Here is a 24,318-nt window from a genome sequence, read left to right on the forward strand (position 1 = left end):
AGAATCATCTGCAAAATGGATAACAGGTGATGTCACTGTCTCTGCTGAACTTCATCTTGTTTATTATGTAATGTATCTTGATAAGCTTTTTGAAAGGTTCTTACTAAAATTGTGGGGCTTCTAGGAAAAGTGCCTTATGCAGTGCCTTAGAAAAGTTGTGCAGTATTGCTGTAGTAGCAATTTAGGAATGGATTGTGTGTCCTTCCCTTTGTATTCAAAGTACTAGGCTTCATACTAGGGCTATTAAAAATTAATACAGAGAATTTTAGGAAGATCGTAACTCAGGCAAATTAAATCAGTTTTCAGCAGCACACTCAGAGTACCTACAGTCAATGTGACTGGCTTCAACTCCATTCTCTTAGTGGTTTTAACTTTAAATAATTTTAAAAGTTAAGAATCATTTTTAGAATGATAAAGCTGCTTGCATATTTCATATATTTTGAAACGTCTTAACTGTTTTTTAGAAATTTTCCTTTAACTTGTACACAGAGCAGACCTAGAAATAGTAGGTGAGAACTGAAGTACTTCTGCTGAACTGTAATGTCTGCTAATGGATGTGTATATGCATATATGTGTGTGTGTCTGCTATTCTGTATGAGTTTGTATATGGGCAAGTATCTGTACATCGTCCACACACAGAGTACTGAGTGTTGTCTTGGAAGCAGCAACAGGGGTCTTCCTTGTGGGCTATGTTTGTGGCGCAGCAATGACTAACAACCTACACCCTGATCACATGCGTGTGTATGATGTGACAGTGCTCCACTTGCATCTTCCCCCTCTCCTGTGAATGTGGCAGCAGCTCTTCACAGTCGTTCTCTGGCTCATTATTTCTCTCAGCTACCCAAATATTAATCAGTAGTATACAGCTAAACAGTAGCTAAGTATCTTTGTGACATTGAATTATGTTAAATTCTTTCACTGAAAAAAGGAGAAACCACGCTAAACTTTCACATCGAGGAAAACCCTCTCCTTTGGTTTGTGTAGACAAACCCTGTGATGAGCCTCTTGCCTCAAAGTGTGAGGAGATTTTACAGACTTGCATGATACTGCCGGGGTCACGGCATCTGCTTAGTGCTTTGCTCACAATGGTAACCCTGCTTGTCTCAGGATGAACGTTTAGATGCTTGCTCTGAATTCTGACAAGCTGGAAACCAACTCATGGGCACAAATGGATCTACTGCTATACTGCTGCGTTTGCCTAACTGTAGGTCCCAAGAGAGCCTGGCTGAAAGTGTTGTGACTTCCATCGCAAATTGATGATGTGGCAATTTTTACTGAATAAGTTACCAATAAAGCAGGCTATTTCCTGAATTTGAGTTGCACACAACAATATTCATGATGTCATTGAAAATTGGCACATGATGTTTTTGCACCATAATAAAGGTACTAAAACCACTCGAGTAATAAAGACTAGAGACTTCTTACATTTAGTTTTTTAAAGACTGATTATGTCCTTTACCAGAGAAAAACCCTGGTATAAAAAGAACTAATAGTTTCTAATATTCCTGAGCTTGAAAAGGTCTTCAGAAAATGATCTTTGTTACTCTCAGGGTCTAGAAAATTTCCCCTATGAGTTATAACAAGTTGCCTATAATTTATTGCAGCATAATAGCAGTGTAATGGGGGATCAAAATTTGACCAAGATAACAAATTCTCTATTAAACGTCAAGTTTGCCAAATACGTCATGTCATTTTCTTGGCCATGTTCTTTTCTGGATCGTGAGTGTGAATCATATGAAGCAACTTAATTTACATTCTGACAGACACAGACATTACTTGTCCCCTTGACACCAGCAGCTCTGAAATGCAGTTAAGTTCTAGTGCATTTTTCATTAGCACTGGCTCTCAGGAATTCATGTCGTCTTGTATCAAATAGTGATTGAGAGAGAGGGAGAGAGAAAGAGGTCAGATGAAAAGCATCAATTACAGTCCATTGTTTTCTCCTTTATGGTATGTCCTTAAATATGAATTTCCCTAATCTTCATCCATGGAAGCCCATCTTTCCTCCCTGCAGTGGACATACTAAACCTCCTCTATAAAATCTAAATTTAGGCCTGATTATCCCAAGGGATTATCTGCCTTTTCCTTAACAATTCTCTATAGTTTGTATATGTTGAAATAAATGGGAAATGCCACAGGGCGGAATTCTTGGAAGCCCTGAGGAGGTCTCTGTAGTCGACTCTTCACTGTTAGCATAGACACAGTTCTGTCATTGGAGAGTAAGTGAAAGTGATGTCCCCCTGCAAGTAAGGTTTTCACCAGTTGGATGAAGCATGGTAAAGTTACAGTCTCACTGAAAATCTGCTATACTATGCTCAAGGAAGTTGGCTATAATTTAAATACTCGATTGCATCCTTTGCTTACAGGACAGAATATTTTGATGTGGGCAGAGTCAGTCATCAGGAAACTTAACTAATGTCTCTGATATTATCATCAACGCTTCTTATTTTAGTTATTGAAAGTTAAGACTAGAAAATTGTCTTTTCCAAAGTATATTTTTAGATAATTTTCAAATTGTGCTGTAATTAGTTTGATTCATTACTAAACAATGGAAATTTTTGCAATCCTCATGTATTCGCAAGGCCACTTATAGCCTCAATACCCTAAGTTCCTAAAAAGAACATAGTGTGTAACAGCTGCTTTCATACATATTATCTGCAAATCACTATTCCCATGTTTCTTGTTTCAATATTTATCATATTTCCCAGAAAGGAGAAAGGCCATATTGCTAAAATACCATTTTAAATATTTTGCATTTGATAAAAATTGCATGTAAGAGAAGCCATGTTTTCCTTCCAGCTACTGTTTTAGTTTTATTCACCAAAATATTCAACATCAAAATAAGCTAATGTGTTATTATATTGGACATTAAAATAATCTAAGGATAAGAGCCATTTCAAAATTTTAGTATGGTTTAATTATAGAGCTAATCTTTTCAACAATGCTGTATTCTGAAGACAATCTTAATAACTGACATTCAAAGACGACACAGCTAATGATAGAACAGTACCACCAGAAATGCTGATCTTATCGGTCAGACTATACTGCATCTTAGCCCACCAGTTTAGGCAGGTTCTCAAAAAATACCCCAAAACCAACCAAACAAAAAAGAATTGTTATGCTGGGACCTTAGCCAGAATGACCAGAAAGATTCTGCCACCTGAGGTATAAAAGCTGTTGATATTACAAGCTATTTAATATGATCACTCTTAAAAGGCTGATATATGGTCAGATGGAGTCATGGATTATAGCCAGAGCCATTTTATTGCTAGCTAGCAATGTAACAGAAAGATCTGCAGTGGAAAAGGGTATAAAATGGTGACAAGGGAAACATTTTCATGAATTCTTCTTACTCATTTTCAGCCTGAAGCTAAATGCATTTCCATCATATGAGGAAAAATTATCTTAGGTCAAAGAAAATCTTTAATTCAGCTTTGAATTAATTGTTCCACACAAGAACATTTTCAGTAAAAAACAAAATATTAAAATATTAATGAGATTCACAGTAGCTATATATTGTCAGTGATGCCCTGAGAAAGCTGTTACACTTTGCATAGGCCATGTAAATATTCATTGCCAGTATATGGTGTCACAGCGTGGAAGTATTTTCCTGCCTACTCTGAATCAAACAAGAGAAGTGATTAGAACTTTGCTTTTCCATCTTCAAGGTTAGTGACTAAATTATTGTGTTACTGAGAGCAAAATGGTACCACAGCCAGCTGCTTTACTTTTAGTTTCACTACATCTGGCTTGTGAATCAAGCCTCAAACTGGAAGTATTTCAAAAGTTTGTGCTCATTTTCTAGTTGGCAAAATGAGTCTTCACATCTGACCTGAATGCACTGTCAAATGCTTTAAGTGAATGATGCCTGGAACAAATTTGATTTGATCTTATTTCAAAAGTATGTTACAATCAAAATAGAAAAAAGATTTTATTACTGCCATAACTTCATTAGCTACTGTACAGGCAAGATATGCAGGATGTTGACACTTTCCAGAGTAGAAATCCAATAATACCAAATCTTGAAGAGATGTTGAGGTAGAAGATGAAGTTTTATCTTCTTTGTTTAAAGAACAGTGTCTGAGCCACTTAGCATAGATGAAAAGAAATGGTTTACAGTTATTGCAAAAGAAAAGTATGTCAACTTATTACTTGTAAACAAGCTATTAAACAGTAGAGCAAGTCACATATTGAGACTTTCAATTGAAACTCTCCCCAAGTTGTAAAGCTATTGACAAACATAGCCAAAAAAGAAAATTACAACATCTGAGTGATACCTGGTCATTTAATGAGGGAATTATGGTCTTGGGACTTAGAAATTGTTAATAACACGAGTTATGGCATGTGCAAGCTTGCAGCGTTGTGAGCTTCAGGGAGACTTACAATGATTCCTATGATATTTTCAGATTTGAAAGGCTGTAACTGCAACATGCTGATCTGCAGAACCATATTAGGTTGAATTTCCAGCTGCTTTTATCATGAATTCACATCTAGGTATTTCCTGGAAATTCGGAATTCTTGTCACACTATTCCTTGCCTCAATAATTTCTAGAATTCGAGCTAGTCCAATACATAATTGTAGAGGATAAGTTAGAGAGTAGGGTAAGTTTGATAAAAATCTCCATGCTTTGATATGCTGCTCCAGGCAAAATGTAAAACGCTGATTGGAAATTTTGCAAGTTCTAAAAATCCTTGAAGATAATATATTCAAACTCCAATGGGGGCTTTGTAGAAAACTTTATCAGATTTGAAAGAGATAGTATTTTCTCAGATGATTCTCTGGTGTCATACAGATTAAACTTGATTATGCAAAAAGCTGTAAAGAGAAATGAATAAGATAATTTCACGTGTGTCTATTGCCATAGTATGGACAAAGAACTAAGCATTCCCATCTGTATGAAATAATATTCACCACAGTTACAGAAAAGGCTATCTGACTTTCAGTTGTGGATGATTGTACTCACTTATTATTGAGAAAATTTAAAAATTAATAATTTGTTTTATTTAAATAAAGCCAGAGTCACATTAGATATAAATTCTTTCCTATGAAAATTGTTGCGTGAGAAAGATAGAACTTAACGCTTGTTACAGGACATCTCTTTTTTTAAGTGGGTGTCTGTACACATCCAGCTAAACTGTAATGAAAACAGCGATGTTGCAAGAAAACATAAGACATGAGGAATTGTGAAGTATGTTGTGCAGACTGAAAAACTGCAATGTCACAGAAACTAGAACACTATGGGCAACCAACTAGTATAATACAGAATTATTCAATACTCTATAATAACTGCAGCACAGTACAACCACTATGCGTTTAAATTATAGCATGGCATAGGTCTTATTAGGTTATTGCATTTACCAATACATTGTCCCTATTCCATGAAGTAATTTGGGCTTAAAGATATTATTAGATTCCAAGAGCAAATGATAACAAGAAAAAGTACGTGGGTTATCTTAAAATAAACTAGCATTAAAACCCAAATATATATTTTTATGCACATATAAATGTTTTTAGCCATGGTAGTTTTAAATGCATGATGTTAACATTTCAGAATATTTTTCTTTCCTAACGAATGGAAAAGTTCAAGGAAATAAAAATATTGGACAAACAAGACTGGTGAAATCTACAGATATGCATATTAAATTAAATATGCTGCAGCATATTTAACTGTAACTGTTGTAAATTCAGCTTTGGACCTGACTCATTCCATGCAATCTTCCCACCAAATATGTGTGATAATCTCTGGCTTATGCCTGTTTGGAAGGAGGGCTTAAAAGTCTTGGGAGGAAGCATTGCATTAGATCAATTCACTTGGTTTTGACTTGGGAGACCACAGAAAAATACACATACACTTCCGTTGATCTCCTTGACCTTGTACATCCTAAATAGTTGAAGCCCATTACTGGAAATGTGGATGATTCCTTTGTTTTCAATTTAGCCTTCATTAAAAACTCCAAATGAGAAGACATTAAAGAGAAAATTGCACTTACAATTTTAAAGTAGGAGCGTTTATAAAGTTAGCATCCTCCTAGGGTATGACTATATTTTTAATCTGATTTTCAAAATGCTGTAGAAGTAGATGACTCTGGACTTTGAGCAGGTTCTGGACCAATTTTAGTTGTCCTTCAACTGCTAAGTCTGTAAATAGTGAAATAGTCTTCAGGAGCAAGGTGTATAAGTTGTAGAGTGAAAGACAGCTCATTGTTCAAAGCCACATCTCGTACAGCAGTGCCTCAGAGTTTTGCCTTTTGCTTTTATCATCACTTTTCCCTTTAACATAAACAGAAAAATTAGTCACAGCAGCTAGGTTAATGCAAACTGGGAAATTAAAGTTTTCCTATGTCACTTCTATAATTTTAGTATTCTGAGTAAAGAGTAAGGTACATGCTAAGAATCACTTCCAGAGTAGATAGAGCCCTCACACGTTAGATTAAAAGCCAGCCATTGACTGTTGGGGTTAGAGTAACATTTTCTGGATCAATTAGTTCAAAATTACCTACTGTGGAGTTCCTTACAGTGGTTCATAAATGGTAGTAGAGGGAAGGCAGGTCTCATCTATAGAACAGGTTTTGTACATACATAGTATTTTCTCTGCTGTTTTTACTGAACGCTTTAGAATTTATATTTTTCCATGGAAAAATTACACTTCCAGTACAGCCAAGGTATTCAGAATTTGCATTCTGAATTTCCTGACTATTGATCTTCTGATTTTTCAACCTTTGTATTGCACTGTTATAAAGTGCTATGAGTATATGTGTTTTACAGAGGCAGTTGAACAGTTACCTGTGCAGAACAGCATACATTGTAAATGAGAAAAACTCAGTGGAATGATTGAAAGTATAGAAACTGGGAGGTAGACTAGTTCAAGAGGTACATCAGGAGATGAAATTTTGACTCAGGATAAAATAGGGAATCAGTGTGAAAATAACAGAAACTGTCCAAAGAAAGTTTTAAAGAAAACAAAGCAAAGGATGGGTCTTGAAACAAAGTGCAAACCAACACATAGGACTTGGGAGAACTGTAGAAAATCTCAAAGAGATCAATCAGACTCTAACACAGGAAAGGAGAAAACATGAGGACATCTGAGATAGTCATAATATTAATAAAGGAAATGGAAAGGGAAAAACGCTGGCCTGCAGCAAGGTAAGAGACAAACAAATCCAAGTTAGGTAAAAAATTTATCATGCATTTTAAAAGTCCACATCTATCATTATCTATCTTCTGTAATTTCTGTTCAAACCCTAGTCCTGGTCTTTCTTAATGGGAGAGTAAATCACCTCCCTGTTGGTGATTGAGAGGTTCACACCGCTTCAGAGGTTCCACAGCTGAAAGGGCAGGAAAGGAAGAAGAGAATATCTCTGCAGTACCATCAGAAAAATCATTGTATTTCATATTCTGTTTAGAGCGTGACTTTCTGGACTCAAGTGCTTTTGTTTGAAACCCTCATCCTAAACTTTTTAAAGAAAGCTTCTAACTCCTTATTTGCAATGACAGTCATAAACACAAATAGAGAAGGAATAAATGAACTCAAATAACTTGAAAGTTGTGGACCCTCACTGCTAGTTATGAGTGTTAATAACATTGATAAGAGATTTAAAATGTATTAATAACAAAATTCTCTGAAATTATTGAAGACAGGACAATAAATAATAAGCTTAAGTTGCAGTAAGGGGTAAATAGGTTGATATTAGAAAAAGATTTTAAATTATGAAAATAATTGACAATTAAAACAGGTTATCTGGGAGGCTGTGGAAACTCTGTCATAAGCAATTTTTTAACACAGTCATGATAGAAGTTTAACGTGACCCTGCCTTGGAGCTTTTGAGTGGACTAGATGACCTCTTGGTGTTCATTCTTGCCCTATAATTCTGTTATTCTTAAAACAAGCATTTTCCCTAACAGTATTCTCATTTTTCAAACCTTTATTTACTGCTGAATTCCTGCAGCCTTGTTGGTCTTGTAAGAACTCTTGTGTTTTATTATGCAAGCAAATTCTGACAGAAGAGACTTTGAAACTAATGTGTTCCAAATATGCCTTCGGTGTTTGGAAATGTTATGAGTCTTGTAGAAACTGGCTGCTGATCCTCCAGGTATTTTTGTTCAGGTATCACATTACTACATAAAACATAACAAAAAAATTAGGCCAGCTTCTGCTCTGAAATGTCCACACCCACAATGGGTTTTCAGTGAATTACTAGGAGTTACACATATATAATCACAGGAAGATTTTGGTTCATAGATGGAAATTATTGCTTATTGCTACTTACAAATGAAATTCAGTAAATTCCCTGGAATTTTAATTATACAGATTAAAATAAATAATTTAAATATATAATATTTAATATATCTTAGCAAAATAGAATGTCCAGATTAAACTTTATGCCTTTATCGATTGAGTACTCACTCAGATAAAGGGGTGGTGCCATTATTATTGGATCACACTTGGTACTCAGGGATTCACTCAAGATTTTAACAGAATATCTGAAAGTGAATGTTGGCTTAGGTTTTCTGTGAAAGAAGCCCTCGAGATACCTGACATTTATCTATTGATTATGAGAGATACCTAGTTACTGTTTTATCTATTGATTAGGAGGTAGGAGAACTAGGATTACTGAAGAACATTCGTGCTTCTCAATATTTATGAGCAATGCCAAGAAACTGGAGATTTTGGAGATTTACCTTCAAATATTCTATATGATTTTTGTGGAAAATATATGAAATGTAAGAAGTAGTTCCCTGTTCTAACATGCCTTGACTGGTAGCTATGCTTATTACGAGTAGTCATGTCAGTAGATAATAGGTAATTCACCAAGAACATTATCCACAAATCTATGCCTATAAATCTCTGAGCAGATAACAGTTTCTTCAGATATAATTATTGCTTTAACTTATCTCCCAGTCTTTTACTTTTGCAATCATTTGTTTTATAGGTTGATTACAGACGGTCCCTGAACTTGTGGTATTTGGTCACTATATGAGTCATGAGTGGTCAGTCATATTAAATGAGTTCGCAGACATTTCCAGAAAAAAAATACCTATACAGGCAGAGTTCATTTCCAAGAAATATATTTATGCATACCACTTTGGAATTTAGTTTCTGGGATTACTGATGTCAGTAAAACTTGTTCTCATGAATCAAAAAGATAAAGAAGGGGAATCATGGGCAAATTACTACCACTCTTAGTCTTCCATTAGTGATATTGAAGAAGCAACCAATTACCTATATTCCCTCTTCATGTATTTAAGAGAGTGTTTTCCAACTAGGGAGAACACTTTACTTCTTTCTGAGGTTCTGGCATTGCCAAATCCGGTAACAATTATCATACCTAGCAAACTAGGAAACCTTTTGACCTGGAAAGTTGAGCAACAAGATGCTCTTACAGTTTTGTGAAGATGGCAATGGCTACTGTTCATTCCTTTTCAGATCTCCTTTTTCCACATTTTTCCGCATCACAGTAACATTCCGGAAATGACATGTCATTTCTAGCTTTTGATTAATATTTCTCAATTATTATTTATTTATAAAGATAATTCTCCTCTATCTCTGCTTGTCCTTTTCTTTCAAAGTTTCATGATCACTTCTGGCTGAGTGCTCCAAGAAACCCTGTGATTTTTTAGAAACTTACCCTTTGACCTTTTCGTATGTGATGGAAAAGCTTTGTTTTTGCTTCTGGTTAAAATCTGGGATAAGGACCACCAAAAATAGATTTCTGTGTATGTCACTTTTTAAACCACAGGAAAAAGCAAATGTTCATGCCATCATCATACATATAATATTTCCCATAGCTCAACTTAGTAAGACTAAAACTGACAACAGCAAAAAACCTCAACATTAAGGCTAAAAATTGGGGTTGACACTCATGAACTCATGCAATTGTACCTTTGTTTCCTACTTTTCAATAGGGTGAATTAAGGACAAAATGTCAACCTGAATTTTTACCAATAAATCTAAATTTCTATGGTTTTGTGGAGTCAAGTCATTAACTGAATACAGTTTGTCTATGATTTAATAGCAGGGTAACCCATAATCATTCTTTTATGTATAGCATTAAAAGGGAATGCTTTTTGCTGCCTCTAGATTAGCAGGATTGAATTACATCCTATGGAATATGAAGGAGAAAGTGTTCCAGAAAGAAGCCAAAAGCCTAAAACCATGAGTGAAAGTTATTTCCATCATGCTTTAATGCTTCACTGCTGCTTGTTACATTTAATAACACCTACTTGGTAAGATTTTAAGTTCTTGGCTACCTAGATATCTGTCAAGATGATAAACTGGAAGTTGTAGAAGTGGATAACATTGCATAAATCCTAATATAAGCTTTTCTCCATGAAAACAAACATGGAAAGGTAAGCTTTTTCCTTTTTGCAAACTGTAAGGATGAAACCGCTAAGTTCTCTAGAGGGTAGATCAGTTTCTGCAAAAGAATAATGCAATTGTGTAGTACAAAATCATGCAAGTCTGCACTTCACTCATATGGAGCTTGACCAAAGTCAGTGGGAACATTTATGTCAGTCACGGATGCACAACTTACCTGATACAATAACAAATTTTATACATAGCATAACTTTTTCTTTTGTTGCTGCTATACTTGGCTACAGTCACAGCTGTAGGCGTTGTTGATGGGATGTGAAGTGGGGTATTTTTCTGACCTCAATCATGTCCTATCTCAGTTACATTTTAAAAATGCACTGTACTCTTCTGAAGAACTCTGTCGGGCCCTAGGCACAAAGCCTTCTAATTATAGGAATTTTCAGGCTATGCTCACTCACCTGTGAATCAGTCTACTCTGAGTAGTGCATACATTTCAATTTAGACTGATACAAACCAGAAGAGCAATATGTCTAACGAGCCCTTCTCTCAGCATTGACAGCTGGTATGGATGGACCCTCATAAGATTGGAAAGATAACAATGAATAATAAGTTAATCATAGAGACATAAAAATACTGTGTTTGGAAGAAACATCTGTAAGTCATCTATTTTAACTCTCGGCTCAAAGCAGATCCTTCTTAAAAGTTATCTCAGGGCCTCATCCAATCAAGTTTTGCAAATCTCCAAGGGCCTTATTTCTTCCTCCCACCCTAGTTCTGTTTCCTTTCAGCTTTCATCTTGAATGGACCACAAACATGAAATCTAAGGGCTGTAACCTAGTCAGAAATAAAGGACAAAACAAATCACTCTTTATCCCATGAAAAGAAAAACATTAGTTTAGCAGAACATCATTAAAATTCATAGGTATATAATGTAAAGTTAAAATTCATAGCTATGTAATGTAAAATATATAAACATCATGTTTATAAACACAAGTAATTCTCATCAAATTGCACACAGTATATCTAAACTATTGATGATAAGGGATAGCAAAAGAAACTCATTCTTTGGTGGCCACCTCGTTCTGCCACAGTCCATGATTCTGATTCTCTAGTCCCGACTCAGCCTTTCCAGAAGTTTAACAAATTTCTAAAAAACTGCAGAAATAAGAATAAAATAGAGTTGTGATGGAAGTGATTTTTCCATCCCTGCAAACTGAAAGTATCTCTACTTCAGAAGGAGATTAGCACCCTTTGTGCTAATACCGGAATACTGAATATCCAGTGCTCACAGCATTCAAGTGGGATGGCTGACCCTTAGTTGTCTAATTCAAGCAAAGAGAATCTGCCTTCCCCATCACAGAAGAGAGTTCGGGAACCTGATTATTGAGTAATGGTAACAGATGGTTTTCTCTCAACTATCACTTAAACTGTCAGGTTCGCTTGGTGTAATAGTTCACTATACCAAAGTAAACTTCAAATTGTTTCTTGCCTCAGGGCACATTGTTATGAATAGTAGGTTTTTGATCACCTTGGTTGGTGTATGCTGGCCAATCAATGTGTGTAGCATTAAGAAAGTAGGGAACTTTGTTATGCCCTAACAAAAATGTGATATACTCAATTACGTGAAGGCTGCTGTTATTGTTCTAGAAAAATATCCGAATACATTAATCATTGTTACATGGGCTTAAAATTACTTGGTCCAGCTAATATTTAAGCCATGAAGAAAAGGAAATGCACTTTGCACTTTTCTTTCAAATAGCAAAGCTGAGGAATATACTACAATGTTAAAATACATGAAAATGAAGCTGTCACTACTAAGGATTCCCAAGTGAAAAATGACAGGAAGTAATAAAATGCGCTTTAAAAAAATATTGGAATACCATCTAATTACCAAGTCAAGGAGAGTAGTTATTCACAATTAATCAAGTTAATAGGTTTTGGATTTCTGATGTTTTCTTCCTGTATGAGTCCACTGAGGTGTAAGTAGTGGTTGCATATACTATATATACATGTTCCAAATGTGGCCAGCTGTAAAACTGAATTATCATTCATAGGCGATGCCAACATTTTTTGTATGTCGTCTTATTCTGAAAAGGAAATTAAAGTCAATATTTAGAAGTGATTAGGTAATAGATATTCAGAAGATTTTCTCATTAGAAAAAAATGGAAATGTTTCATCTTGATAGTTTGGATTTTTTACCTGAGCTATATTTTGCAGCTTCCTATTTTAAATTTCTGGTGCATAAATTTTCAGTAACTCCAGCCTTTGTGGAGTGCAAGTTAATTCTTGAGGCAGGCACTCTGTTCTGTTCTGCTGCTCTGTATAAGTACTGAGATATTTTTTCTCAGCAAGTATTTATGCACAAAGACAATACAGGGGTAGAAACAACAAAAAAGAAAAAGGCCCGTGTTTAACTTATACAGACACCTTATACAGAACACTTGTTTTTGGATTTTTTCATTGTGTAGTTTTGGTAAATAAAGCAAAGGCCTTCAGAATCAATAAGTCAAGTCATCTAGGGTGTATTTTAGGATGTTAATACCTGTGCCTTGTACTGACTTCACCTGAAAGTATTTCTGTATGGTTTTCTTTATGATTGAAAGCAGTATTCTGTATGATTGAAAATCATGTCTTTGATGTTTGAGGTACTAATTTTTCTTAACTTTCAGGGATGCCCCCTCCTTAACTCATGACCTGTGGCAACCCCTAAAAATATTAGAACTATTAAAAAAAAATTAATTGAAATATTTAAAAATGGGAACCAAAATAAAGCACAGAGTCCCTTTACTGTGCACTGAGTATGGATGTTAGAGGAATTAAAACCTACTTCTATGCTTTTACACTAGAAACAATTCCTTTCAGGAAACTTTCATCTTTTCCCTAAAAATGTGGGTTTGATTTGTCGATGACAAAAGCTTGGTAGCTGGAAAGATTCAGCAGAAAGGGTTTTGTGGTTTCCATGGATCTTCTGCATAAATGCTTTACGATTTTAAATGGCCCTCTGGGTTTGTGACTGAATGCTTCTCGTAGACCAAGAAGATTTAATAATCAAAATGATATTATTTTTATTTAGCGTGTGGTTTCTACATGTCTTAAACAAGACTGTTTGTTCTCTCACTTTGCCTGAGGTTACATCTTGCTCTAGCTGTGTGATTAGATTTTAGATGCATGCAGTTGAAAATAAACCCAATTACCTAAATAGATGGAAGGTAGAAGTAATTTGTGATTAGCACATAATTGTAAAACCAGAGGTGCAGAAGGCTGAAACACTAACTCTGTTTAATTCTGGTGATGTAGCACCTAATCCTTAACAATATTTTAAAGATGGGGGGTTTATTACCTTATTGGTAAAATCCTCAGAAACAGTAAGAATGCTTTAATACTTTGATGTTTTAATATTTAAAAGCCAATAGAGCTACCTCCATATATTATCTATACACAGACAGCATAAATATGTCTTGAGTATTGTGAGTGGGTGTCATTTAAGAATATGCATAAGATATGCTGAACAAACATAGGTAGAGAAATGAAATTTACCGTTGTTCTGTGAACTTCATAACAAAGCGATTTAGAAGGACATATGAATACATTAAATATTAATCTATTAAATATTAAAAATACATAATGTTACACAGTGGCCAGAATATGTATAATTTTAAAGTATTTCTGAGAGTACTCTGTATAACAGTAACCACCCAGTCACTGTTACGTGACAGAAACCAGCTGATGCATTCAGCAGTTTTACATACAATTATGTGTGAAGCTGTACTTTTCATTTTCATTGAAGAAAGGCAATTTTTTTTGCAGAAATGGCAGATTTCATGGGGCAATATTACATTTCCTAAACACATTATTTTAATGGCCTGTATCAATCAAACAGGCTTTATAAGGTGCTTGAAATGTTTCAAGGCCAGCAGAAGAGATAAAAATGCTTTTTAGCTTGTTGGAGGTGTGCTTTCCTGCTACTGTTTTCTCTCCATAAGTAGTAATGTCAACATTCATCATTTAAGAATCAGTAAACTAAAAATTGTGGTATTAGTGTAAAAAACAGGACATTTTTTGAAAACAGTGAGTTTAAGATTCCTGTTTGTCTGCTAGTTTTTGAACCATTGAAGTTCACGTTTTTCACATTTTGCCTATAATTATCTGTAATGGAAAAACAGAAATTTATTCTCATTTATATTATGATCTCCTTAAAGAAACAGTTTGTTTAAGTATGTGACTGTTGCTGAGACTTTCCTTGTCTAATAACTGGCTAGTCAACCTGAGATGGGTAGAGATCGTCAAGCTCCTCTAAGTTTCACGTGACTTAGATGGGCAGGTGAATTACAAAGATAAATACCTCAAGATAAGAGAAGGATGAAATGATAGAGGGATGGCATAACTATGGGAAACATCTCAAGAGAACCTTGTACCATTTTAGACACCAAAGACAATCGTAAGACAAAATCTGTAGGCAATCAGATTTCCGCTATCTCTGTGCCTACATAAAAGTTCAGTAGAGAAAGCTGAGATTCTTTATCGCCTGCCCTCTGGAACAGGGGCTTAATATTGCATCATAAGATACAAGGCTTACAAAAAATGTGCAAATTAACAATGTAGTTTTCATGGAAATTCACATCTCTGAAGTATTTCTTGTGTTTTTCTCTTCTAAACAATTCCAGTTCCCTCTGGCACTGTGGGCAAAAATCGCACCTTCATATAAGAACATTGATTTATATAAGAGAAAAAGGAGAAGACGACATGAATTTAGGAGAATTAACGTGTCCTCCCTAGAGATATTTCCCAGGAGTTCCTGTATTTTCTTTTCATTGTCTGTTTGCACATGTCTGTCTTGAATGCTCAGCTGAGCAAATCAAGAACAAGCCCCCTGGGTCTACCAGTAAAGGTCCCTATCTTCATGACATCGATTGTTTGGTCATGAATATCTTCTGAATCATTCTGTGCATGTACAGAGAAAGAACTTAACAGAAAATAAAACTAAGAGTATTATTCTCTAGAAAGTGGTCGGTTTCATGTATTACCTGTGAAACTCATGCAGTTGAAATTATTCAGCTCTAACTTGGCAATATAGCTCGTAATAAAATTTAAGGTCTCAGAATATCTCTTTTTAATACAACAAACAGATTTCATACCTAAACCCCAAAATACACCAAGTAGTGAATAAATAATCTCTGAATAAACTCTCCAAAGGTTCTCCTCCTGTGAAAGTTGAAAGCAGTGTATTTTCAAGGTGTTGAAAATAGTGTATTTTCAGGTGATATAAAAATTGCAAAACAAGGACTTAATTGGTCTGTTTGAAATTTTAAAAAATTACTGCAGAAGAAAAAGCATTGTTCTTGACAAAAAAAAAGTTGCCTACAAAGCAAGTAAGTGTCAAACTCAACAATGCATAAAACACAGCGGGATTCAGGGAGTTGTATTGGTGACTGCCATAATAAAATATGGGATTGACATAAATTCCTTTTAAAAAATATTATTCCAAAATTTAGTCATAGAAGAACATAGACCAGAACCCTCTGTCAGTGACTTTCACAGTTGATCCAAATTAAAAGATATTTCCTCCTGCTAGTCATTTCATTTGGTTCCTTTGGCAAGCTTAATGAAATATTACATCAAGTAAAACCAAAGAAATCCGTATTTTCTATTTAAAATTCAAGGTGATTCTACTGACAGTCATAAAACATTGATACTAATATAACGTGAATCGAGTATTAAATATGTGACAATATAAGGGTACGGCACTTATCACTATCTTTGCATGCTTTGTTTTTCATTTCACTTTCATATTATATAAAATGGCATTGTCATATATAGGCTGTTATCAGAATTTCTTGTCTTGATGAAGGTAGATAGGTTAATGGTTCTTTTCTCCCCTTTGAAAGGCAGAAGGACATCTTGATGGTAATTGACTTTCTAAAGGTGTACTGCAATGCTCAGTGAAGCAGTTGTGTTTGATTCAGTAGGCTGGAACTGCAAAATAATTTCAGCTAACAGCTCTACGCCAGAGTAGTCAAATGCCTGGAAAAATGAGGTAGCAATGAATTGCTCAGAACAAGAGTATCAGCCATTTTACTACTAGAAATTAACTGTGGAAATAGAATTGAAAGGCGTGTTGTGTTCCGTAGGGATAAAATGACAGCACGAATAGAAAATACTCAAAACGTATTATTTCTCCTCCTATTATTTCTATCCAAGCATTAACAAAACCAGTTTTCTCTCTCTGAGATCCATGCTTTTTTTAAACTTTTTAAAATATATGTAGATTCTTTAAGAAGTGCTAATAAATATATTTTCTTGCTACATGCTGCTTAATACTTTACTTCTTTCCTTTAGAAGTACATTCAGCATGAGTACCTCCTTACCCTGACTTAAGTTATTTATTCATTAAGCCTGAGCAGGAGTAGAAGTCAACAGAGCTAAACAGCAGCATGGAATGCGCTGTAAGAATCATCTCTCTCTTTGATTTCCAACAGCCCCCAAGGCATTGTCCAATAAAACGGAAAAAAAAGAAGGCAAGGTCTCTCTTGCTTCTTAGATACAATGGCTCTTCAAGTTGGTCTAGCTCACTAAGAGACAATATAGTTATCTCTATGTAAATGAAACTCCCTTCTCTTTCTCCTGAAATTTCTCTAAACATTTTTTTGAGTTCTTCTTCTTTTTTTTTAATTTTTTTGGTATATTCATCTTTGTTTGTCCTCTGTGCTGGCTCAGACTGTCTTACAGGGTCATGGTAAAGCCAGCTGCAACTGTACTGCCAGTCTGTAAATTCCTTTTCATCTGCAAAATGCTGAAGTAGAGATAATGGCCACACTAGCCGTGAAGGGTGTTAACCAAGGAAGTTCAATAGAAATAGTTTCAGCACATCCTCTTGGCTTCCTCCACTAGCAGGGCCTAAACTCTCACACTGCCTAAAAAGCAATGCATGAGACATAATCGGACATAGACGGAAAGGAAGAGAAGCTCAGTATGAATATCTAGTGCAATGTGCTCGCATGAGAGAGGCAAGTGTTTTTGAAGCCATTTGATAGGTGAGGTTTCGTATCTTTTGGCACTGACTAGCATTCTCCTACTTTATTGCCCAGGTTCCCATATTATGAGTCTCCAAGGGCATATCCAGCAAGTGTTCAAACTCCTGTGTCATGGCCAATTTTAATAAAAAATTAGAGCCTCATTTTGTCAAGTTGAGGCCTGGACATCTTAAGTTGAGCAAAGAAATCTGCACAGACTTTTCATAATGGTTTTGTCATTCATCTCTCTGTAGTTTAGTCTCTGCCTCTAAATGGAGAAGATTATACATATTCTCACAAGGACATTATGAAAATTAATTAATTAATGTTTTTAAAGCTCTTAATTTGCAATAAGATCTAGAAAGAAGGGATAAAAAAAAAAAATAATAACTACCTGTCCAGTGATCTTTGCTCTTTCCATGTTGAACGAGTGAAATGCCTTATGGAAAAAAATGGACTGTGAACAGGCAGTTAAAAAGAATAACAATATTGCCACATAAAGGTGCTAAGTTGAGTTTTCACACAACTCTTAATTCTGCTATTATTTACCTTTTAGAGTTTGACTTGCAATATTAAAGTTTATTTTAGCATTACTAGTAGATTGGTTTTCCTTTGGGGTTTTTTTGTGTATTCTCCATATTTATATTCTACTTTGCAGACAGTGAAAAAGTGCTTAAGAAATATAGGCTATTCTCTTCAGCAAGGCCATGAAGCAAAACTAACATGGTATTTGTAAATATGTTCGTAAGTCAAGACTATCTGGGAATAGGATTCAAAATGACAATTTTTTTTTTCTTAAATGAAAAGTACGTTTTCAAAATCCCATCATTTCTGCAAAGTCTTCTTTTTATTTTATCAAAATTCCCAGGAAAAAGGACCATGAAATGATGTGATGCATGAAAAATTCAGGAAGAATAATTTGAAAATCAGGCTCATAAATTCAGCTTTCTACAGAGTAGCTACTTATCTGCCTGCCTGCCTGCTGGGTACTTGAACTGTGGCATCTGGTTAGCTCAGAAGTTAATGACCATTTTCTATATGGATTATTTTCACAAAGATGTTAAAATCAAATCCCAACTCAAGGAAAAATAAAGGGAAAGTCATCTTGCTGTGACTCCTCCTTTATTTTCATGTTTATTTTGCAAGTGGCTAATAGATTGACATCTCTTCCTATATGATCTGTGCCCTAGCAGTAAGTAGAGCTAAACAGATGAATCTTTTTTTGTACTGAGGAAAAGGAAAGAAATTACTGTTTCACTGGTATCTTTATCTATGTAACTTGTACCTTTCTAGACTTGTGCATGCAGGGAGGAATACTTTTAAATATACATACATTTTAATCAAGTAATGTCTGCAATAAAGACTATTTGAAGCTATTAAATCACTTCCTGATCCATCACTATTCTGCCAATCTCTGCAGGAAAAAAAACTTAAAATCAGTCTTCTATTACACCCACAAAGCCAAGGTCTGGTCTTTTTTGGAGGAACTCATCCCAGAGGCAAGGTTCTTAATCTGGAAACAATTTTGGACTAGAGAATATCCAGACACTTGAGCAAGAAGTTCATCACTGGGTAGAACTCTCCTTTTACTTGCTGACTTTACTGAGTAATATTTGCGGAAATAAACTCAGAAGAATACACTGTATATTAAGTTAGCAGAATGGATGCTGTCTGCAGGCTATTGCAGTCATTCTTGCTGACATTATCCTGTTTCTATCAGATTGGCTGTGTAGCTCCCAGTATTTTGTGGTGGGGTTTGCCTTTCAAGAGGAGTTCTTAAGCCATGATGTCAACAGAGGGGCATCACCTCAAGCAGTGTCTGCTGCTCTGTTGGGGTTTTTTTGTGTTGTGTCAGTGCACGTAATAAAAAATATTGTACTTACTGGTCTCAGGCAGCTGCAGCAGGAGCAGAGGGGTTCCCTCTACCTCCCCCCCCCCTGAAATTACTGCCCATCATTTGAGCGTGTCTGCGTAGCCTGGTTTTCAGGCTGTAGGTGTGGCCTGCACTGCAGCTAAGAGGTGGGAGCATAGCATGCTGAGGCCTACCAGGCTAGCTTGAATCTAATTAGCTTGGATAACAATATTAGTGAAGATGTGATAGAATGAGCTTCGGTAAATAAATGTATGCTGATGTGGAAGGCTGCTAGGAATCATCAGTACATCCCTGGGTGGCCAGCAACAACAATGTACAAATTTTAAAAACTTTTCCCAAGGGCTCTTGAAGCAACAGCTTGGCAATTGCTTCAAAGCCCCAAATCTTCCCACAGATAGTTTACAGTTTTCCCTGTAAAACGATTTTAAAATATTATATAAATTAACTGCTTGTCAAGATCAAATTTTAGCTGAAAAAAAAGTTTTAATTTCCTCCCTGTGGTTTCCCAGTCTTTAAAGATTTGCATGCACAGCTATCTTGACTACAGCCAAAGCCTCTGCATTAGCTGGCTCTGCCGTAACAGTCGCATCTGCCAGAGCAGGGTTCTTCTGTCTTCTTACTGCTGCCTACAGAGTTTCACGACTGGTAGCCTGAGTTATCACCATTTGCGTTCTTGAATGGTAGAAGAGTAACACAAGTAGGTGAAATTGGCTCTGTCCCGAGTTACTGCATGTTTCTTTGTGAACAGGAGACGGTCCACTGGCTTAGTGAGAAAAATTATAAAATTAACTCAGAAGTAGAAAAGGTAATTGGAAGACTAAAGCTGGTTACTGAACCAAAGCATATAGACCTTTAAAGCTTTAAAACCAAAAGGTAGTAGTGAGAGGAAGTAGTAAATGTAAGTTAAGCAAATAGTGTAGGAAAAAGATTGATCATGATTTTCAAGATAAGAAAATATACCTTAGGGGGGAAAAAAGACAGTTGAAAAGCATGTACTTGCTAAATCTACAAGGTTCATCCTTCCGGTACTGCTTTATTATATTGTTCTGTGAATGAGCATTAGTGGACAGAAGCATCGCCCCTCATTATTGCTCTCGTATGGCTGAAAGACACCAAAAGTTGGCTGCAGCAGCAAAAGCAGCAGAACCCAGCATCTTTCCTCTTACAACCCTTGCACTCGGACCACTTTAACTGGTCTGGAAAATCTGCTCTGTGTACATGCCCAGGCAGTGCTATACAAAATACCAGTGGATGTTAGTATTAGGGCTGCACAGGGAATAGCACACACGGGCTCCTCCTCCACAAGTCAGGCTTTGTAGGCAGTAACAGGCAGAGAGTCATTGGTGAGGCTTAGTGAATACTGGGAGGGAACCACCCTAATTGTGGGATCCTTCAGATAAAATTATGTTGTTCTTGCTCCTGCTTGAACTCACAGAGAGGCAATCATGTTTCTTGGGCTTGGAGGCAAACTCCTGGATGCCATGATTTGCCCAGTCCCTTGATTTACAGTAACAGAGAGGTGCCTTGTGTTTAAACATAGGATGGGAATTAAGAAGTCTGGTTCTGAAACAGATTTTCTGCGTGACCTTGAACACTTATTCTCTGCTTGCTTGTTTTCTCATCTGTACAACAGGGATAATAATGTTTATCGACCACACAGGGGGCTGTAAGGCTAAATTAATTAATATTATAATTCTCGATTCTCTTAGATAAAAGGTTTTCTAGAAGTATGAAGCATAGCTATTTATTATATTATCTGCATTTTATTCTCTTTTTATTCATGCCTTATCAATTCTACTTCAGCTTTTTCTTCAAAATTATTTGTCCTAGTCATCTCATCTGGGTAAAAAAGAAGAAATTGATAAAACTAATGATTGCATAGAAACTAATGTTTGGAAAGACTGGTCTAAATTTCTTAATTTGAAGTATACTTCCTCCCAACTAACATGTATATGGATCTTCTTGAACAATGTTTCTTCTCTTTGGTGACTTTCCAGTGTGGTCTTTTCTTCTTTATATGCTGTTTAAGGTATCTGTGAGCTCACACAAATGGGCAAGAGTATGCACTCCTGCTCTTACAATTTCACTTCCATTTCTTTGATTATATTTTCTATTGTTCTATTTAAATCCATTTCCTTTCTTGCTGACTTTTCTTCTATTTGGCAGGTTTTTCTTCCCTTCACCCTTCAAGAATCCCAAATCCACTAGTGAAGAATCATTTGTATACACTGTCATTTCTATTTGCTGTTTTACTCTTTTTTTTTTTTTTTTTTTTTTTTTCTCAATGAGACAGGTCAGGCAGTGTGCTGCACTGGATATCAGTACAGTGCATCTCAGGTACACTGAAGCCATTTGACTTCACCTTATGTCATTTCTAGAATGTATTTTCTTTCTCTTAGCAATGAGCCAGGACAGCAGTTTGGCTAGATTTTGCTGCATTTCTGAAGCACTGTATAGCTAAGTGCTTCCGGAACATCTGATGCTACTGTTGTAGTGTTCAGCAGCCTGCTAAAAGTGTGAGATATGCAGTAGATTATCTAACACCCAAATACTGGCTTGTCTGAGACTTTAGATAAGGATGTGATTTAAATATATGTATCCAATCTGTAAAAAGTAGCAGCACTGCAAAAAATGAAATTATAGGTTGCATTGTAGGTAAATTCTATGGTGTAATCACTTCAGATGAGTTTGAAGTGCAGTTTCCTATACTTGCTTCTGTATTCCTATTTTTCTGCTCCTTACTGTTTCTTAGATAAATTGGGATTAACTTTTCTATGCCTCATTGCTTACCCTAGTCATTTCCTGAATTTCAAAAATGTCATTGAACATGTCTTTGTTAAAAATAATAATAAGCTATTAGACTATCTTATTCAACATGCTCAAGTCAAAAGATACGTGTATTCATTAAATTGCAGTGAATGAATAGATTTTGTAAGGAGGCAGCTTGTTCATTGGAATTTGTTGAGCTCTACAGAATAAGCCAAGTTTGAAGAAAAAATATATACTTAATGACTTTGAAGTTATAAAATCTGAAGGGCTTTTTGATGAATGTGAAGAATGATTTCCTCTACTCTGTTTACAGCTTAGACCATTAGGACAAAGATTGTAAATGTTAACTTGAAATTTTCTGAGGCCTGGGCTCTAATTCTGATTTGGAAGGAGGTGGGGAAAAGAGGTTAAGAAATTCTGGGTTTGATTCAAATGCTGATGTATTTAATCTTACTATAACTGTTTCTGTAAAAATCCTGCCTTGCAATGACTGTGAAGTTTCCCAATATTTATAACACATTATAGAAAACTAGTGGCCAGATTCCAGTCAGAATGTGTCCCACATTTTATCAGGTTCTTCTTAGTCCTGATGGACAACATAATAGCAGTGATTGGGAAGCATCTGTATCCCTGCATACTGTTTCCCGCACCAGAGGAGTGGCTTGAAAAGAAACTAATTTTGTCTACTGACAGAAGAGCATTGGTTAAACCAGGAAATGAGTCAGGATGTTCAGAGAACCAGCTGAGCTTCTAGGTGCGGTGGAATATTTTCCCTTTTGTCACTGAGCAGCATTCCTTCCAGCTGTAGCTTCACATAGACTGGGTCCGGTGCTCTCCACCTCAGAGACCGCAGCAGTGGGAGTGCTGTGCTCCATGCATAATTTTGTGTTTTGCTTATATAAATGGAAAAAGTGATGATGCTTTATTTGCTGGATTTGGACATAGGCATGCAGGATGCCAGCTTCAGTGAGACATCCCCTAGGACTTCAACGTAGCCTAATGATCATACATTGGAATGACTGCTGTTTCCAAGTAGTTCAATGGCATTTAACTGGTTAAAGGGGTGTGAAACTATGTGGTTTCAGTCTTAGAATATAAGTCTTTACAGAAGGATTAACACTTAGTTTAACACTCTTCTTGGATATTTATGAGATCTTGCTAAAGTCTTAGGGGCCCTCACATTTTAATGCATTTGCAAGGCTGAGTATTGAATGAGTGAAGAAAAGTGTGGTGTATGCAAAGGAATATTTAATCCTCCTGATTTCTCCAGATTGCTCCTTTGTGCAGAAAAAAAAAAAAAAACATTTTGCCAAGTGGACTGCCCCTTTTCTCTTTGCCTAACTGAACTTCATTTCTTTTGTCATCTGGGAGTTAGGAAAATGTTTCTGTGATTTCACTGAATTTCCCTGGGAACATTTTCAGGTTAAAGTGAATACAATTCCTTTGTCTGAATAGTTCTAATTTATAATACTTACATATTTAATAATTATTAAATATCTAGGTGAGTGGAATAACTTTATTTGGGATGTAGGTTCTTTCATTAGACAAGGTTTTTTTCTTCATATGACTGCAATAGTAACTACATTTACTAAAGATGTAAGTCAAGAAATTGTTAAAGTGGGTCCATATAAATATTAAATATTAAGCTTTCTGCTGTTTGCTTCATAAAGTACAGTGTTTATTGTGACAATACTTCGTTCTTTGCTTTTCTGGTTTTAGGAACACATTTAATGTCTCAGCAATATTGTATACTCAAAATACTTCAAGAAGGTACAAATATTTAAAAAGCAGCATTCAACTACAAGTCAGGCAAATTAAAATATCAGTTATTATCTCTCAACAGATTTTACCTGATTAGTGGTGGAGTTCCCTTCATTATATGTGGGATTACAGCAGCAACCAATATCAATAATTATGGGATTGAAGGCAATGCACCATAGTAAGTATAAACTATTATCACAAAACTTTTAAGGAAAACATATTCTTTTTCTTGTGCCGATAAATGTAACTCACTTCATAAAGGGTACCGATGTGCCATTTGGGATGATATTTGTTATGAAATTTTATTAAATAATAGCTATGAAAGAGCTATGTCTTAATCTGGGGCTTGCTGCTTCTCTACCAATTTGACTCCATTACTGTCAATAGAATCACTTTTCATTTACAGAATTACTCTTCATTTACATCTGAATAAGTGAAAGGATATTAAAAATACCTAATGGATAGCATATTTAATGCAGCTACTAATTAATTAAATACTTTCAATTCATTATCTACCTTGAATTGATATCCTTCAGGTGACTTAAAGTAATTTACAAATAATTATGTGAAAAAAGGATAAGTAGAAATCCC

The 24,318-nt window shown here is 35.6% G+C and overlaps 1 protein-coding gene across 1 annotated transcript in view; it reads left to right on the plus strand.

Annotated features, from left to right (window-relative positions):
* LOC104032468 (adhesion G protein-coupled receptor A3) overlaps positions 1-24,318 on the plus strand; it is a 285,114-nt gene that overhangs the window by 256,774 nt on the left and 4,022 nt on the right. The window contains exon 18 of the mRNA XM_075717669.1: positions 23,810-23,905. Coding sequence (XP_075573784.1) covers positions 23,810-23,905 — 96 coding nt within the window. The remainder of the gene's footprint in view (positions 1-23,809; positions 23,906-24,318) is intronic.

Source organism: Pelecanus crispus, chromosome 10 (assembly GCF_030463565.1).
Source record: "Pelecanus crispus isolate bPelCri1 chromosome 10, bPelCri1.pri, whole genome shotgun sequence".
Classification (NCBI taxonomy): Eukaryota; Metazoa; Chordata; class Aves; order Pelecaniformes; family Pelecanidae; genus Pelecanus; species Pelecanus crispus.